Source organism: Oreochromis aureus, linkage group 3, assembly GCF_013358895.1.
Source record: "Oreochromis aureus strain Israel breed Guangdong linkage group 3, ZZ_aureus, whole genome shotgun sequence".
Taxonomy (NCBI): Eukaryota; Metazoa; Chordata; class Actinopteri; order Cichliformes; family Cichlidae; genus Oreochromis; species Oreochromis aureus.
The window spans coordinates 31088180-31107525 of record NC_052944.1 but is presented as its reverse complement, the minus strand read 5'-3'; the positions used below and the strand labels follow the sequence as shown (position 1 = coordinate 31107525).

At 39.4% G+C, this 19346-nt stretch overlaps 2 protein-coding genes and 1 pseudogene across 2 annotated transcripts; 2 read left to right on the top strand and 1 right to left on the bottom strand.

Annotated features, from left to right (window-relative positions):
- The first annotated feature begins 3860 nt into the window (after window positions 1-3860).
- On the top strand, window positions 3861-6789 carry LOC120439010 (kelch-like protein 33). Its single transcript, XM_039609641.1, has 3 exons — window positions 3861-4745; window positions 4837-5004; window positions 5138-6789. The coding sequence occupies exons 1-3, from the start codon at window positions 3868-3870 to the stop codon at window positions 5658-5660; spliced, it is 1569 nt and encodes a 522-aa protein (XP_039465575.1). The 5' UTR covers window positions 3861-3867; the 3' UTR covers window positions 5661-6789.
- Window positions 6790-10809: 4020 nt separating this feature from the next.
- LOC120433574 lies at window positions 10810-13936 on the top strand (annotated as a pseudogene).
- An 886-nt stretch (window positions 13937-14822) lies between these two features.
- Window positions 14823-19271, bottom strand: si:ch211-63p21.8 (kelch-like protein 33). The gene is made up of 4 exons (XM_031726839.2): window positions 18509-19271; window positions 17483-18431; window positions 17211-17381; window positions 14823-16315 (listed from the first exon to the last, which is right to left on the bottom strand). Exons 1-4 carry the CDS (start codon window positions 19173-19175, stop codon window positions 15796-15798), a joined length of 2307 nt encoding a protein of 768 aa, XP_031582699.2. The 5' UTR covers window positions 19176-19271; the 3' UTR covers window positions 14823-15795.
- Window positions 19272-19346: the final 75 nt, after the last annotated feature.

The following is a 19346-nucleotide window of genomic DNA, read 5'->3' as shown; positions in this document are numbered from 1 at the left end:
GTGGATGAGTTGCTGTGGAGCCCAAACACTTCTACTTTGCAACAATTTCATTTACAGCAGATGATAGAATATTTAGTAGGGCAGAAATTGCATGAACTGTCTTCCTGCATCAGCAGCATCCTATTACAGTACCGTATTGAAATTCAAAGGAGCTCTTGAGAATGCCCCATTCTTTCAGAAATAAGTAAAGGCAGTAGGGACAGGCTAGGCGCTTGATTTTGCACACCTTTGGCAATGGGACTGAAAACATCTGAAATGAAAGACACAGAGGTGTGGCTCTAAACGTTTGTATGAATGGCATGAATACAATTAGTCCTAAAACAAAACATACCCCACTACATCCCAAACCTTACCACTGTATTCTCTTCAATGTCAGCCTGATTAAAGAAAAGGAAATAAAAAGGTACTTGTGATTAGGTTAGCATACCTTCTGAGATTTATGCTCCACTAATATGAAAACTAGACGTTTAGAACCTGCTTAAGTCTGAAGACCATTTAGTAATAAGGCAAAGAAGATTTTAAAATATATTTATAAAATGCTAGCAGATAATATATTGACAGATCTTCTAATACTGTTGGCTACAACAGCGACTTCTTGTCTAATTGCCTCTGATCTGACAAATGTTTTCAACTGACTTGAATAAACTTGTTTCCGGCTTAGAGATTTCTTAGGTTTCATTGGTCAGTCAACACTAAACACTACCTAGCACTGTGACGGGACAAATTCACAAATAGCTGGCGCAAGCCAATCCAGTTCCCATTTCTAAAAATGTGGTAATACAAGGAGAGAGCATATTTATAAATACTATTTTCCAAGTCAAGGTTATACAGTGTGACCCAGCTGTTTGCTTTCTCTGTTAGCACAAAAGCCTTCAAGTCAACAGGTGTTGTTTGTTTTGTTGCCCTCTTGGCCTCCTTCTCCCCCTCGCGCCTTGACCCACATTCCTCTGTACTTGGATGTGGAGGAGCAATGTGATCCCACTGATGACCCTCTAGGCATTTAAAATTCATCCCCAAGTCATATGCCTCAGAATGAATAAGCCTGCCAAGGCTTGCCGAGATGTCGAGGTTGATAGACTCGGATGGGCAGAGATTCAGCTGCCTCCAAGTCATTGCCTTGTTTATTACTTGCTTTTGCTTGAGACATATTCTTACAGTTTACATTTTGGAACTGTTGAACACAATCCCTACACTAATAGACTGCAAAGTGCATCATTTAAGACCACAGCAATAAACTGCACATCCTCTGCAGATATATCAGTGCATTACAGTAAACAAAGTAACAAAATAAGGACAAAAATTGAAGAAAATATGACACAATATTCGACAATATGGTAAATAAAAATATAACTTAGTGTCATTTTCAGACTTTTGTTGGGTGTCTGCCTGAAGCCTCATGATGTCTAGAATTTCCACTACCTAGTGATATATTACACTGTATACAGCAGCTTATTTGGGTATATGAGGAATCATGCACTCTCACGCCACCCTCGAACATTCACATGCAAGAGGGGAGAGAGAGGCAGGAGACGAACAAATAGACAACACAGCTCTTGTCTGCAGATGAGGTAAGGTCTGTGCTGTTTCACAGTCCAGCTCTGCAAGAAGCAAGTGATCTGCAGTCTTTTGGTTTCCTGAGGTGCAAATGCTCTGAAAGATTAAAGGTAGCTGTGCAGATTATAGGGATACTGGACACTCTGGCAGTGGCTAATTCCTGCCTTCAGAAGTAGTAGGATGTATGGAAGAGAGTGATGGAGAAGAGAAGGAGACAATTGTGGGACAGGATAAGATGGTGGGTTAAAGCAGAGGTGCGTAATAAAGAAGAAGGAGAAGAAGAAGAAGAAGATGGGGTGGAAGAGAATGGTGAGGACGCTGACAGCAAGGAAGAAGATGTGAATGAGGAAGAAAATGAAGCAGGAGGAAATGAAGATGAAGAGGAAGCGCAGGCAAAACTGGAGGTAAGGGATGCAGAGGAAAGTGAAGAGGATAAAGGAGAAAGTGATTCAGAAACAGGGCTTCTAATGAAACAGGGAGATGAGGAGGAGGAGAGGGAGACAACTGAAGTAGATGAAGGAATGGATGTGGTGGAAGAAGAGAAAGAAGTAGAAAATAACAGCGAGATTAACCATAGTAACGAGGTGGATGAGACCAAGGAGAATCAAGCAAAGAAAGCAGAGGACATTGGAAAAGGGGAGGAAGTGGAGAGGGGCATTAAAGAGGAAGATAAGGAAGAAACAAAGGGAAAGGAGAATGAGGCGGAAGAAAGGGACCAGGAAACTATGAAGAAGGAAAAAGAAACCAAGGAACAGAAGCTTAAAGAGAAACGGGATGAGAATGGGGATCTTCAGGAAGAGGAACAGCATGAAAGATACACCATGGAAGAACATTTCAGAGAAGAGAATGCTCAAATAATCCAAAAGAGTACTGCAAGAAGGAAAAAGGATGAAAAACTCACAGAGGAAGACCCCATTAGAGATTCAGTGGACTCAATAATGAATGAAGATTCTGATTTCACAGTTTCTGAGGATAAATATTTTAACAAACACAGAAATGAAGATATCGTCTCTGAAACTCAGACTACTCTGGAGTGGAATGAAGAATTCAACAGTGAAAAATTGACAGATGAAGAAGTAACTGTCACAGAATCGTGGGTCACTCAAGAAGATCATGAAGAAGAAGAGGAAGCTTCTACAGATGATGAAGAAACAGACCATTCAGTGGATGAAGATGGGGATTTTAGTGATGAAGATGACATAAAGACATATTTCAAAGATGATTACCCCATACATGTTTTTCTCACCTTGAATGAATTCAGGAGTTCATTCATTCTCACTGACCTTACTTTGAGGACAGAGGATGGGACGAGTTTTTGTGTGCACTCCCCCGTGTTGGCTGCTACCAGCTCACTTATCTGCGATAATCTAAAAAGAAGCAAAGCAGAAAACGAAAGAGCTGATGAAAGAAAAGATGATGACACATGTGTTGGAGTTCAACGATGGTCAATCTCTCTTGGTCCGGAGGTAGAACATGTTGGGTTAGAGGCGATTGTGGAGTTTGCCTACACTGGACAAATACCATTCTTAAACAAGGATAATCTGGATAAGATAAAGGCTGCTGCTCAAACACTGGGTGCACCAAGGGTTCTCAATCTCTGCTCTGAGGAAGAAGAGAAGTCCACAAAAACTGGAGGGCATAAGAAAAGCGAAAGTATTTCTACTGCACAGCAAATGATGATCAGCCTTCAGTCCATCAAACAGCTGTGGATGGACAGAGTGGGATGTGATGTGACTCTGGAAGCTTGTGGTGGATTGCTTCATGGTGAGTAGACCACCAATGGGTCCATTTATAGCTGGTCTGGATGCCCACTTTAACTTTAACCTATTTGCTCAAGTAAAATTCTGTGTTGTGATACATTTTCCTTGATCCACAAGTAGGTCCTCAATCAAATTTAACATCACTTCCTTCATTGCAAAAGTGAATATATCCAATATTAGATGTGAAATGTGTAAATGTGTATTGAGAGTTTTACCATCAAATATACATTCACTTAAGATGCAGCAGCATCTGTAGTTCTGCCAAATAAGTTTGCGAGCTGTCCATATTTCTGTTTATTTGCAAGATGACTACTCAGCCTTCCAGATTCCCATGTTCTGGAACATTTTACCATTAAATACATCTCAGTATACATTTCCCCTAGACTTTGGGTCTTTATAGCGTTCATCTTTAATGTAGTTCATTATAAAACAACATGTGACCTGGACATCTTAGGGTAGAAGGAGATATTTACTCATTGCCGTCTTTTGTCTAGTCCACAGAGTTATCTTGGCTGTAAGCAGTGATTACTTCCGTGGCATGTTCACCTCAGGGATGAAGGAGTCCCATCAGCCTTTTGTGACCCTTCCCTTCCTTTTGGCGTCAGAATTAGAAGTTCTAATTGGCTGCTCTTACAGTGGCGCTCTCCCTATGAGCTGGCAGTACATCTTTGAGCTCACCGGCACTGCTCTTCAGCTTCAGTACCAACCTGCCCTTTCCCTGTGCTATAATTTCCTGTGTCAAGAAATGAATCCTCAAACTTGCCTGGATGTGGTATCTTTTGCCGAGGCCTATGAAATGGCACAGCTTCTTGAAGTTGCTGATGATTTTGTCCTCCGGCATTTCCAGATAGTGGCATGCACCCCAAAGTTTACGGACCTGTCAGCCAAAAAGCTCTTGATGTACCTAAACAGTAACTCACTTTATGTTCCATCTGAACTTGTTATATTCAAAGCAGTGGTGGCTTGGATCCAAGCAAAGCCCAAGATAAGGCTCAGACTAGCTCATGAACTTATGAAAACTGTCCAGTTTCCCCTGATGACATTCAAGGAATTTAAGGAAGTGCGATCTCAGACCATGTGGTCTAATCCCAACTTGGCAGAACTGTATGAAAAAATCTTTGAAGATTTCTGCTCCAGTGAGACTGCACAGCATCAGTTCCGCATCTATATGCCAAAAGAGAGTCTCGTTGTGATTGGAGGTGACCAGATTTCTGAAGACCTGAGTAGCCGCAACATCAGCAGAGAACTTTGGTTTGGGAATTCCCTGAGGAATCACATAGGGGTAAAAAAGGCATTGGAGTGGAGAAAGCTGGGAGAGATGCCTGAGCCAGCAAGATTCGGGCATGAGGTGGCTGTCCTAAAAGGACGATTGTATGTGTTTGGAGGCAAGAAGTATTATGGCATTGATGACACCCTGAATAATGTTTGCAGGTAAGAGCAGTTTATTATCAACCCTCCAAAAGCAATAACTAACATATACTTAACTGTTTGTTATATGTGCATAATTTCACCACCTCTGTAGGTATGACCCATGTGAAAACAGTTGGGAGTGTCTGGCTGAAATGCAAGAAAAAAGATCCTCCTTTTCAGTGGTTGTATTTAATGAAAAGATATATGCCATTGGCGGACACAGTGACACCGACCCTACAGATAGTGTTGAAAGATACTGCCCATCTACAAATTCTTGGAAGTATGTTGGACAGAATATTCATTGTTCATTAGCATGTCAATACATTTCTCCTAAATAAGCTCTTTAAAATGATTCAAATCTCTTCAAAATATTGTAGTTTGCTGTCACAAATCACTCATCTTTTCTCTTTCAGCTTCACCTCACCCTTGGATCTGCCTCTGAGTGGGCATGTAGCAAAAGTTTCCCAAGGACAGATCTTCATAACAGGAGGGGGAAATAATGATTACCTCTGTGTTGCGTCCCTGTTTCTGTACCACCCAGAAACAGGAAGCACCTACCTGGCAAACATGGCTTCACCTCGAGCTCATCACTGCATGGAGATCTTGGGTGAATGTCTTTATGTGGCAGGTGGAGTCACCACTGATGATACCATGACTATTGTTGATCTGCTATCTTGTGAAGTGTACAGTCCAGTGGCTAACTGCTGGACCGCCTTTGCATCTCTGCCAGTGCCGCATGTTGGAGCAGGAAGTGCCATTTTGGAGGAAAAGTTTTATGTGCTGGGTGGATACAGTCAGGAGGACTACACTGACACTAAGGTGGTGCACCGCTATGATCCTGCCATACAGAAATGGGAGAACATGGGAAAGATGCCCGGGCCAAACAATGATATCCGTGCATCTCTGCTGTGTTTGCCAATGCATTTACGAATGTAAGACATGGTAACAAATCTCATTATTATTCATAACCACAACAGGAGGAGTTATCATTATAAACTTTATGAATTAAGGAGAGATTGCTAAGATGAACAGGATAAAAAAATGAACTGGAACCGATAATAATTTACATTCAAACAATATGTTTTGTAGTTTTCTGAAGGTTTTTGTCAAAATCTTAATTTTCTTACTTTCAGATAGTGTGTGTGTGTGTGTATATTTTTAAAGTTTCAGTGTTCACTTTAAACCTTTTGGCATCCTTTTTCTTGATCATATAACACAAGGTTTAAATTAGATATGAATTAAATTGAACTGAACTGTGTGATATCAGTTCCATACCAGAATGCAATAGCAAAGTACGATCACATGAGGGAGCTCTCTGCCTTCCCTGTTGTGTTTATAGTTGCCATACTTGCTGGTGGGATGCTGGTAAACACAGCAGTCATTGTAAAAACTGTACACAAAAGGTTGTTTTGCATTTATTATTCTGAAGAAGTTTCTCAAAATTTATATTTTCATCAAATTTTACTTAAAATTGAACAACAATGGACTGAATTCTTTAATCATGTAAGTATACTATTGCATATTTAGGTAATATTAGCCAAGATCCTTAGAAGCTTGTGCATAGATCAAGAGATTTGACGCCTAATGTTGCTTTAGCATTTTAAGACGATGCTGACCCATGTATTTAAATGTCTACACAGGAAAGATTAAAAGACAACTGAAGGTTGTGTGGCCATTTAGATTATCATACACCCAATCCTTATCCCACAATTCTATGTGCACCCGATCACCAACATTGCTGTTGCTGTCAGCGCCGTCTGCTGAAGGGCTGTCATAGGTTGAAATTTATTCTTCACAAGTATAGCACCCACTGTGTGAGTTTTGTAGGCATAGGTACTGAAACCGAAGTAGTAGAGACCATTCACTGGTGCTGTGAAGATGCCTGCAACAGAATAAAGGAAATATCTAATCTTTCTGTCCAGCCACGTTACAAGGAAACAGTACAGGGGAACTCCAGTGAATTACATTTCGTTTCATAATCTGGATGACAGTATCCATTTAGTCATAGTAACAGAAATGTATACCAGGATATTTGCATTATACTGGCTTATACTGTTACACTGAACTGTATTGTACTAAATATAGCATTCTAAAAGTGATAAATGGGTCCAGCATTGAACGTGTTTATCCAATGAATGAATCTGTTCAATGTGGTTCAAATACTTAGAGACTTTGAGTATTGAGTTCTGTTATTTTTCCAATACAATTCCAGCTGAACATTTAGTCTATTGTTAATATATGATGTTTAACACAACTGTAATTTCCTGTTACACAACAAGCACTTAAAACCACACAGCATCATCACAAATGCGTGTGAATTCCTTTGTGCCGTTTGTTCTTGTTTGACTTACGAGAAGCTGGCGAGTGAGTTTTACTGCCTCGGGGCATTCAGGGTTAGACTTCAGTTATTTATTTTAAATGAGCATTAAAATAACTTGACACTATAAGAGTTTGGTGAGTGCAGGATCATGATCAACTTGCAAGATGAAATTGTGCAATACCTGTTTTAGCACTGTAACCATTGCCAGTGTTTGAGAAGATCCTTTAGAGTTTACTAAAGAGACAGAGAATGCTGTGGCGAGACAGTAAGAAACTAAATGTTAATGTGAAATATGTAAATCTATAAAATATGCCTCCACTTGTGTCCACTTCAAAAACCCCTTCAAATGTGAGGTTTGTTAATACATTTTTTCCCACACAGAGAGCGCAGTCATGTAAAAGTTGGAAGGCGTTTTTCAGCATAGTAACATAGAATGTTATGGTTCCTTAATTAGTGAAGATTGATAACACAGAAACTTTATCAGCACTCTGTCTCACCTTGTCAATCTTGTTCTTTGCAGCATCCAGCCTGAATTTCAGGTCTGTGGAAAGCAGCACTCAAAAAGCAAAGTTTGTAGGGGGGATAATTTTCAAAAGTAGAAATAATCTCGCACCTTTATTGACCTTCTTCAGTTGATCCACCTTAGATCTCTTTCTCGAGTTTTCTTCTATAATTGCAGCAAATCTGGTGTCCAGAGCTGTGTTCATTCTTGCATTACACTGAATGTTTCACTTTGTCCTCCAAGTTCTGCATCAGTTTCTCTATAGCCTTCATCCACTCAGTGATGCCCATGTCACCTCTCTGTCCATATCCTGGCTCAACAAACAAGAATCACAACAGCAATCACCAGAAGAATCCAAAATCCTAAGAGTTTTTTTTTTAGTCCCATCTCAACTAGTTTCTTATTACTTAGAATACAAAAGGCTGGAAAGCTGGAATATAACAGTGCATCAATAGCGTCTATAGTGTTTCTAACCATTTGTGAACCTCCTTATATTTACTTAATCAAAAATCTGATTAAAACGATCAAAGACAACAAAAATAAAGCAAATGTTACAAAAATATACTAGTAGCAAAGGTGCCAGCATTAGCACTGTAAAACTTCAGCTATTTCTTTCTTGTTGCTTGTTAAATATTTCACTTGCTTAAGAAAATAATTTATCCCACAATAGTCCTCATCTGATTTGCATGCATGCGTGTATTTGCTTGTTTTGCCTTATGCAAAATGAGGCTTCATCTTGCCAACAAGCTAAAACCATGTTCCTCATTCCAAACATAGATAATGTGACATTTTGTTGTTAAAATGTTATGAAGTTTGCTTTCGTAACGAGACAGACAAAAAATGTTGTGTAAACTGTTACACTCCATTCCATACAATCCATTCCTCATTTACTGCTGCTGCAATGTATCAGTCAGTCTCCTATTTCAGTTACCAAATTATCTTCCCCCGCATATAGAAAAGTTTTAGAGCACCCCAATTTTTCCAGTTATTTATTGCAATTCAAGTTGTTCAAGTCCAATGAATAGCTTGAAATGATACAAAGGTAAGTGGTGAACTGAATTATACAAAAAGGCCTTTTTCAGGAAACAAAATGGGTTAACAATTTAAAGCTGTTCTGCAGCAGTGGAGGTAGATCAAGCCTTGAAAGCTGGGGCTACTGATTCCTGCAAGTGTTCCAATTTTTCTGGATTAATTACCACCCCCTCTGTCTGCATAAAAGCAGTGTTGGGACACATTGTGGTAGCATACCCTCGTGAGCATCAGTTGAACAGTACTGTACTGCAAGTACAATTAACACTGGAAGAGATTCCACCTACATTTTTCTGGTTTAGCCATGTGAAAAAGTTGTCAATGTTTCTTTTTTGTCATATATATGTATATATATATATATATATATACATATAAGTCATGATAGCGAGAGAGAGAGAGAGAGACATATATATCATGTATATATTTCATTTTGTTTGATTATTGATATATAAGATTTTTTCTTTTTAATCAGGTTAGTACAGTTGTTTTTGAGTTAGTTCTAAGTTGCTACATGCTACACCATGTGACAATTAACATTTATTAAAAAATTAATAGTGGCTCATGCTCAAAGTAGCTTTTACCAAACTTTTACCATCTGTCTGCAAGCTCTCATGAGTGCAAGCAGTACGGTCCACATCTCTGTTCCTGCCGGGCCTCTACTTTAGGCACACTGTCTCCTCAAGTTGGCCTCTGTTTTCACTGACCACTGAACAATCGATCTCTCCCTGGGCCACTCTTAATTTCCCAGTCTACAAATGTGTCTTGTAATCTTTGCACAAAAATTCATTAATCTGCAGGTTGAGTCCAATTTAAGTTGTCTCTTCCTGCCATCTCCAGGATGTGACATTGGGGGTTCAGAGACCCTCTAACCCTTGCATATGTAGAGTTATGCGAGCAATGGGAATGGTTAGTCACTATGTGGTACTGTTTAGTGATTGGCTTAAATATGACTAGAATGTTATCAATCATAAAACTCGGGCTCCACATAATTAAACTCAATACTGAGCTTGCATTCTCAGCCCATTCATTTCCCCTTCAGCCCTGTCAGGTCGATCACTCTGTGTGGCAGGTTCAGGTTTGTCTAGAGATAAATGAAATGATTGCTTGCAGCAAGTCATTCAAATGTAGGTAGATTTGAGTTTGTTTTCCCATGAGTTTTCAGGCCCCTCTTCTAGAGAACCAGCTTCTGTTAGCTTTTGTCTCTTGTGTTTGGGGGCCTCTGTCTGTTTTATTATTGTGGAGGACGGGGGTCACACCTCTACAATCATAAAGCACCTTGAGGCAACTGTTGCTGTGATTTGTTTAATATTTGCTGTATTAAATCATTGTGAAATTGAATTGAATTGAATTGAATTGAATGAGTTCAGCTGTTTTCTTTCCTCTTTCTTTCTCCCCTTTCTTTCCACCAGTCAACGTATTCAGCCAATATAAACAGTATCAAATATAGGATATTATTGTGCATCTATTTCCTCATTCACTTTATGGTAAGAAGCTTCTAGCTTTGATTTTCTCTGTATGTATTATTGTTTTCTTGAATTGAATTTTTTTGTCAGAGGCACTGAAGAGCATCTATTTCCTCATTAACTTTTTAAGAATGTTTCTTATGTTAACCCTAAGTTTCTTATGAGCCAGCCAAAGGAATGCCTGATGTAATCTGTGATGATTGTATAACAACATACAAATCTGTAACATTTTTTTTTGTAGTCACTTTACAGTAAGAAATCAACCTTTGCCAAATATAAATTTATTATTAACTTTTTTAAGACCACAATGATTAATAGTTTACTTTAGATCCCTTCATGTGATTTGAGTGAACCTTGTTTGTTTGTAATATCTATTGTGTTGTGCTGCCAACCATCAGAAACCAGCATTTTACCTGTTAATATCCTCATTCCAGGATGAAAGTTAAACGTTTTTGTCTTTGTCATAGAAGTTTAACCTTGGGTGAACAAGTACAAAATAAAACTATTAAAGCAAATTGTTAATGATTTTAAACTGAAACCAAAAAGTCATGCCAATGGTCTCCAAAGCCACAATAATCTCACTTTTTAGGTGCCAAGTGACACATAAACTAGTCCCTATCCCGTTGCATTGTGTCAGTCCATATCTCACACGTTAAGTCAAATCATTTGTAAAGAATTATGACAATTACCATTTTTCTCATCTCCTTTTATACACATAGTATACATTGCTTACACAAAAAATAGACAGAATTCATTCATATCTGTGAAACTTTACAAACACAACAGAGAAACTTGAACAACCAAGTCAAAGTCACACCTACTGTTTCCTCGTTATGGTGATTTATTTTTGAGCTGGGAAAAAAAAAACTGTTCCATCCCCTTTGTCACGAAAGGGCATGCAGATTAAACACAAAAGGAGCTTCCTCAAAAGAGTCAGTGCTTCAGTCATTACTTACACAGGAAACTTCATTTCCAAAGAGCGGACACTTGAAGAATCGTTTCATTTTAGAGAAAATGGCCATCAAGGGGATCTTACTTCTTTGCTTGTTTGGAGCTGCATTTTCTGACATAGCTCGGCGTCAGTGTGACCCGGAGATGAAACAACAGACACCGACTATTTGTTCAAATTATAAAAACACTGTGACAGAATTCAGGAACTGACAGAAAAACTAATTATACTGAAAACCGAGGTAACTGCTGTGAAAGACTCTTCAGAGAGGAACAACAATGCTTTAGAAAGGTTAGAGCATAAACTTTCAAAAGCACTAAAAGAAAATGAGACCATGAAGATACAAAAAAATGAATTCAATGACATGAAGAAACAGCTGGAAGAACAAACTACCACCATTGCTACCCTGAAGAGTGACATTCAAAAACTGATCAACCACAAATAAAGATAACAGGGAAACTTCAGTGAGACTGAAGACAGACTTGACACAACGGAGCGACTGCTGGAGGAAAAGAGAGCCAGCTTGAAAATCTGGAGACAGAAACTGAAGCTGCATTGAATGACACCAACAAACTCCTGCAGATGTACAAGAATGAACTTTCCCACCTAAACACAACAACCCAGAACCTTCAACGTGAGATTGAGGCCAAACTGGATGCCACAAAGACAGACCTTAAAGCTGAACTGAAGGAAATTCTAAACAACACTGAAGGTAATTTAAAAGTGTAACATTTGAACTTCCTTATTAACTTGTATTAATTGATATTTAAGAAACATATACAAATATAATTAACTAATTAACAAATACAATCAACCTTTTACATAACTCTCCAAAAGTTGAATCTGTTCATCTGGACGTAGTCAGCAACAGGACCACTCTCAGCATCGACCAAGTGTGTTTGCTTTTGGAACTGTGTCTTCATTCCACCTACTTCACATACAAGGGTCAGTTCTACAGGCAGAAACATGGGTGTGCCATGGGCTCCCCAGTTTCACCCATCGTGGCCAATTTGTACATGGAAGAAGTGGAAAAGAGGGCGTTGCTATCCTACCCTGGAACACCACCAAGCCATTGGTTCAGATATGTGGATGACACCTGGGTGAAAATAAAATCTCAGGACGTACTACATTTCGCGGATCACATTAACTCAGTGGACCAACACATCAAATTCACCAGGGAGGATATGAAAAGTGGCAGGTTAGCCTTCTTAGACTGTGAGATTTCCATCAGTAATGGGGGACATCTAAAAGCTGACGTGTACCGTAAACCTACACATACGGATCAGTATTTAAGGTTTGACTCTCATCATCCACTGGACCACAAACTGGGTGTCATCAGGACGCCACAACACAGAGCGAACACCATCCCCACAGACACAGCGGCCAGGGAGGCAGAAGAACATCACATCAAGAAGGCCCTGAGTAAATGTGGTTATCCCAGCTGGACTTTTGTCAAAGCTGGGAAGGCACCTAAAGAAAGCTCCAGCCGATCCAGGAGAGAAGGACAACCGCTGCCCAGGTGAAAACCTGTAGTGATCCCATATGTGTCAGGAGTATCGGAACAGTTGAGACGCATTTTTTCTAAACACCGGGTCTCTGTGGCTTTTAAACCCCAAAATACGCTGCGCCAAAAACTGGTCCACCCCAAGGATCGGGTCCCCCGACACAAACAGAGTAACATAGTGTACGCTGTTAAGTGCAGGAGGATTGCCAGGATTTATACATCGGGGAAACCAAACAACCTCTGGCGAAGCGGATGGCACAACACAGAAGAGCAACCTCATCAGGCCAGGACTCTGCAGTCTATTTACACCTACAGGCCAGTGGACACTCTTTCAATGAGGGAAGAACGCTGGTTTGAGCGTGGAGTCAAGGAGGCCATTTACGTGAAAAGGGAAAGACCATCTCTGAATTGAGGAGGGGGCCTAAGGGTACATCACATCTTTCACCATCTTACAATGCTGTGATTGCAGCCATTCCCCAACTCTCTGTGAATGGTACTCATGGCCATTGATCAGTGTTCTTTGATCAGTGGGTTTTGGTCAGTGATTGTTGATCAATGGTCATGGGAATTTGCATAATTATCATTAAGGAACTGACCTCACAACCCATTGTTCCTTCAGTGGGCTGGTTTCAGTCATTATGCAAATGTACTGTTTATAAGATTGGGGAAACCTGCAGTCAGCTGAGACTGAAGAAGTCACTTGGATGAGTGACGAAACGTTTCTCCCACAAAACGCTACGTCCAGATGAACAGATTCAACTTTTGGAGATTTACTTTCCTGGATGATTGAGAATGCATCAAGACTTTTACATAACTATTATTTTAAGCTTTTAGCACAGAACTGAATGAGCAAAAATCTGAAGTTGGCGAACTTAAGGAGACAACTGACTCCAGATTCAGGATTGTTGATGAACAGCTGAAAACACAGTGAACAACCATGAAGCTGAAATAAACCTGCGGAAGGAACAAACTGCAGGTAGGGATAAATAACAATTAATAAAATTTTTAGATATAATGTTTAAATGTAATTGTTCTAATCATTTTAAGATTTTGTTACATTTTTCGATACTTTGTTAAAGCCACTTTAGTCACTTCTCCTTTTCCTTTCATAATTGTGTCATGATTTGTGATTTCATGTTTGTGTTGACAGGATTTACAAGAAGACTGAAGTCACAGAAAAGACTTGAACATGCCGTGTACAAGCTTAAAGCAGAAGGTAAAGGGCAGGAAATGTATAAAGATTTTACATGCACTTGTTGATAGATGTGTAATATTTAAAAATGAAATGCACACGTTGTAAACTAGAACTCTGACGTGAATGTGCTTTTACTTGCTTTAGTCCAAAAAAAGTGGCATTTTCAGCAACGATTACTGAGTCTCCTGGTGTGTTCACTGGACCCACTACTTCCAACACCAGCAATATTTTGATCTTCAACCAAAGATAAAGATAAAGACTATGAAAACTTCACTATTCTTCCTTGTTAGCTCTGAATTTGAGTCCATTTGTAACTACTGTCTGAGTTGGCAGTTAGAATTCTTTATTCAAGTTAGGCTTTGATTCTGCTTTTAAATAACTGTGATTTATTTTAGGTTAGAATGTGAGCCAAAACTTAGTATGTAAGGTACATTATTTTATTGTGTGCCAAAGTGGAACAAAGATTACAGTGAGTCAGTTACAGATGCTCTTGATCTCAACTCATAATATGTGTGAAGCATAATGCCTTCACAAGCTTGTTAACCCTAGAACAATGTGAGTTTGTAGCACCATCACTATCACATCCATGACAGTTGATGTGATCTTCACTGATGTGATAGTGTTCAATGGTTAATGCATGTTGAACGCAGCAAAGAAACAAATGTTCATGTATTTGCTTTACAAATGAAATCAGATATTGACTATACATGGAAACCTACAGATTATGAAATAAACCTCCAAAATGTTAATAATAATATACATGACTACAGAGAAATCTGTAACATTTCTTTTGGTATTCTTTTACAGTAAGAAATCAAATTTTTATCTAACTTTTGTCAGATTTAATCATAGTGAATGACAAAGAAATTACTTTAAAGTGACAAAGTATTAGATTTCTTCTTTAGTTTCCTGCTGTAGTGTGAGGTTGGCTGTCTCTAAAACCAATTTCTTGAATAGGAACTTTAATTTTCAAAGTCGCTGCTTTACCATTGAAATGTAGCTACATTTCACCCTGATAATGATAAATGAAAGAGAATGGATTACACTATTTTTTATGACCTTGTGTGGAAAGTGACATATAACCAAATCAATGTAAACATTCAAATATAATCAGAGCCACTGGAAATAAAATGATGTTTTGTTTTAATTAATGTTTCGGGCCTTTTGGTTGCAATAAAATATCAAGCATCATCAAATAGACTGTTATTTAATCACTTTGCATTGAAAAACACTCAGTTGTAATATAGAATCTCTTACCTCACATTATTTAAAATTAAGGTTGTCACTCTGGAAAATATACTTGATTAAAGTAATTATTACAGTCTCAAATTCTTTTTCACACACAGGCCTAGATACTGGTACTAGATACTGGCAACCTTCTGATACCACTGGTTGCAACTCTGAGTAGTTCATGTTGGCAGTCACTTTAAATGGATTGAAAAAGACCAGCATGTAAACCCCTAATAACTGCAACTTGCCAAGGAAAAAGATTGCTTGATGAATTGTTGCTCGAGGCTGCTGGCAGTTGCTAGGGAAAATTGGTCACAAAGAGTTATAGAGTGCTGGAGGAAAAACTTTCTTGCAATTGCGTTGGTCACTAGCAGATTATCTGGATTGCTTATAGTTTTATATCAAAGATGCTGATTTATCTGCAGCCCTCCAACTACTTCGTGTGATAGTGAAACCATGGAACACTTGGCTTCATAAAGCATAAATTTTACTTAAACAAATGGACTCTGCTTCTAGTTTGCATTGCACTTCAAGTTTTACTACTGCTCTGCAAATTAAACAATACATGCATACAACTAAACATCTTCCATCCAAACTACAGGCAACTGTGGCAAACTGTTTTCAACCAAAGCAGTCACAAAGAACAGTCTTGGTGCAGCAGCCTTTACATCTCCCAGCAACCACTCAGCAACTGGTTGGAGAATATGTATTTTTTTTCCAAGCGACCTATAGTTGTCAAGGGATTTGCCAACTGGTCTCTAGGCCTGTATGACTGAGGCCTTAGATATCCACATTTGAATATTTTACTACTATTATTGCAGTAATTACAGTGTCTAACGAGACTTTTTATTTTAGCAATCTATCATTTCAATAAAACAGTTACTGTCTAAGGTGCTGGGGCAGGTGCATCAGACAAGCTCGAATGTCTGTAACAGCTCCTGGTAGTTTGCCCATGTTCTCCCATCTCTGCATGATGGGATCAAAGCGGTGGACCAGTGCAGACTCACTGTAGTCATCCTGACAGTACCCTCCCAGTACATAGATCTTCTCCTCAAGAACAATGGAGGCTGCACCAACATGGGGCATGGGCAGTGATGCAAAAGTAGTCCAGCAATCAGCCACAGTATCATACACCTCACAAACTAGTTGATCAGTGTAAAACTTCCTTAGGTTACAGACTCCACCGGCAACATATAGATGACTTTGTAGGGCTTCCATGCAGTGCTGGGCTCTGTCATGGGTCATGTCTGCCAAGTAGATGGTTCCCCTCTCTGGGTGGTACAGACATGTGGAAACAAGGCACTCATACTTGCAGTTGAAACCTCCAGATATGAAAATCTCTCCATTAGTGACAGCGGCAGCATGGCCACTCAGAGCCAGGTCCAGTGGTCGGACAAAGCTGTGAAGCAAGAGAAGTCAGGCAGTCATGCCCAGATGGACAGTTGTAAGAAAAATATTTTTTTATCTACCTTCAATCTGATATATCACAAAATGGTATTACTTGGCCTATATATAACTTTAATAGAAACAACTTTATCAGAAATAAGCATCTTATAAAATATAAAGAAAGTGATTCAGCTGCATTTTCCATTAACCTTTCAGTTTACATTCCTGTGGTGACAGCATGACTTTGGACGAGGTGCCGACAGCAACTCGGATGAATCTTCATTAAAGTCTGAATGTCTTGAGTTTTGTTCTTTAACTCACAAACACTATAACTGAATACTGCCTCATGTAATAGACAATATTTAAGCTGTTTTGCTTTCTTTAATTTGCATTTGTAGTTGAGATTTTTTAAAAAAACCCCAAACAAATCTTTTACCTATTTTACCCAACAGCAAATTGCACCACCACAACTGTGTTACTTTCCACCTGGTGAAATGTGAACACAAAATACAAATTTATTTAAAGCATGAGACATTTCTTGTATCACAGTAGTGTGAAAACCCAACTTTTTGGCACATACGATTTTCCCAAGATAGAGAGAATACTGAACAAAGCTCAACACTTAAATCACCTACATAATTCAAGGGCAAGGCTGACATCTGCTGTGGAAGTTATGGTACTGCATTTGAATGGAAAGGTAAAGCATGAAAATGCAACTGAACACTTTAACTTACATTCATCTTTTATAACTATTATAAAGCTTGACTCATTTCATATTGCCTCAGTCTTTTAACTTTGTTGTCTTTGTTGCAATGTCCACAATTCAAAAACAGATATATTATTCAAGCCTGTCTTGAACAATTATCCATTATTTAAGATTCTGTTTCATGTTAAATTACTAATTTTACCTCCAGGTGTCAGTGTCTGGGTTGTACATCTCAACACTGTCTACGTTGGTGTTGATGTCTTTATCTCCACCAATGGCATAAAGGTGCAACTCATGTACCACGACTGAGAGGTTACTTCTGAACTCCTGCATGTCTGCCAGCCTCTTCCAGCAATCACTCACTGGGTCATAACTAGCATGAGTGCGATGAAAAAATAATTTGTGATATAGGTAACAATCTGTTTTTGTGAAAGTAAGAAAATGTATATTCATGGACTAGTGGTTTTTATTTACCTGTAGGCAGATTTCATGATGTCATCCTTTGCATAAAAGAAGCATCCTCCAATGACATACAGCCTCCCATCCATTACGGCAACTCCATGCCTAAACTTTGGTTTATCTGGAATCTCAGTTAATCTCCTCCACTCAATGTCCTTCACCAATCCTGTGCCACTGCGTAGGGAGTTTGCAAACCACACTTCCCTGCTCGGTATGCGCTGACCAACATCTGGATTCAGTTGGTCTCCTCCAACCAAAACTACAGCATCTTTTGGTCGTCTGATCCGACAGTGATCCTGGGACTTTGGGAGGCTGAAACCAAATTCTTTAAGTGCTGAACCATAAAGTTCCACCTCTTTGTTGCCAAAGCACTCCATGCGTAGATTAATGGCTCGAACCTCTCTGAACTCTCGAAAGGTCATGAGGGGGAAGCGAACTCCAGTCATGAGTAAGCCTGCATGGGCCAATCTTTCCTCAGGATCAGCCTCAATCCATGAGATTACGGCTCGAAATACAGCCAACTCTGAAGGTACACAGAGGCCATCACAGCGAAGGAAGTTTAAAAGTTTTTCTGCTTGTAGGTCCTGGAACTTTGATGTGCTTGATACTTCCATAAAGTTCCTCAACACAAAGTCATTGGCCTCCTCAAGAAGTTCTGACATTCCATAAGCTTCAGCAAAAGATGCCACATCCAGGCAGGAGCTTGCCTGCATCTCTTTTTTCATAAAGTTGAGGCAAATTGATAGAGCAGATTGGAACTGAAGCTGAAGCGCCATGCAGGTAATCTCAAAAACAGAGTCCCAGCTAAGTAGAAGGATCCCACTGTATGAGTAGCCAATAAGAACCTCTAATTCAGATGTAGACAGGAAAGGAAGAGCAACACAACTCTGATGGGATTCCCTCATTCCACATGTGAACATGCCACGGAAGTAATCACTGCTTACAGCCAAAACAATTCTGTGGACTGGAGAGAGACAAAAGAAAAGTTTATACTTTAACCACTATGAGACATTCATTAGGACACCAAAAGCAGTTACTAACCATGGAAAAAAGTTCCATCCACATCCAACATTACATCACACCCCACTCTTTCTGCCCACAACTGTTCAATGGACTGAAGAGTAATCTTCAATTGTTCTAGAGCAGAGATGGTTTGTGCTTCTCTCTTGAAACATTCACTGTTCTCCTTTCTTTCCTTTTTTTTGCAGATGTCCACAAGTCTTGTTACTGCAAGGACTTGAGCTGCAGCTTTGATTCGGGCCATATTATCATTGTTCAAAGATGACACAAGCCCAGTGTAGGCAAACTCAACAACAGCCTGAAGCCCAATATGGTCAACCTCTGAACTCAGTTGCATTGACCACCTCTGGACTCCATCCTTGTCCCCATTATTGTCAGATTTTTCCTCACTTTTATTCCGCAGTCTTTCCAGAAAGAATCCACTGACAGCAGCCAAGATAAGGGAGTGCACTTGGAAGTATTTCTGATTTTCCGTTGTCAGAGTCAGGTCTGTAAGAACAGATGAATCCAAGAATTCTTTCAGAGCCACAAACACCTCTTTAGGGTAGGTTTTGTTGTGGCATGCCTGGACATTATTCTCTTCAGCTTCCAAGCCTTCAGTGCTTATGTGCTCAGCAATTCCCTCCTGACTAGTACCACTCATTCCATCTCGAGTCTCTTTCTTATCATTCCTACTTGTCAAGCCCATTCTCGAATCATTGTAAGCAACAATCCTTCTTAGCTCCCGGTTGTCCTGTTCTATACCTTCACCACCTTCTTCAATAACTCTTTTCCTTCTCTCCTTCTCTCTCCTCCACCGTTCTTCCCACTCCATTGGCAAGTAACGCCTGGTAAACTCCATGTCATTGGTTATTTTGTT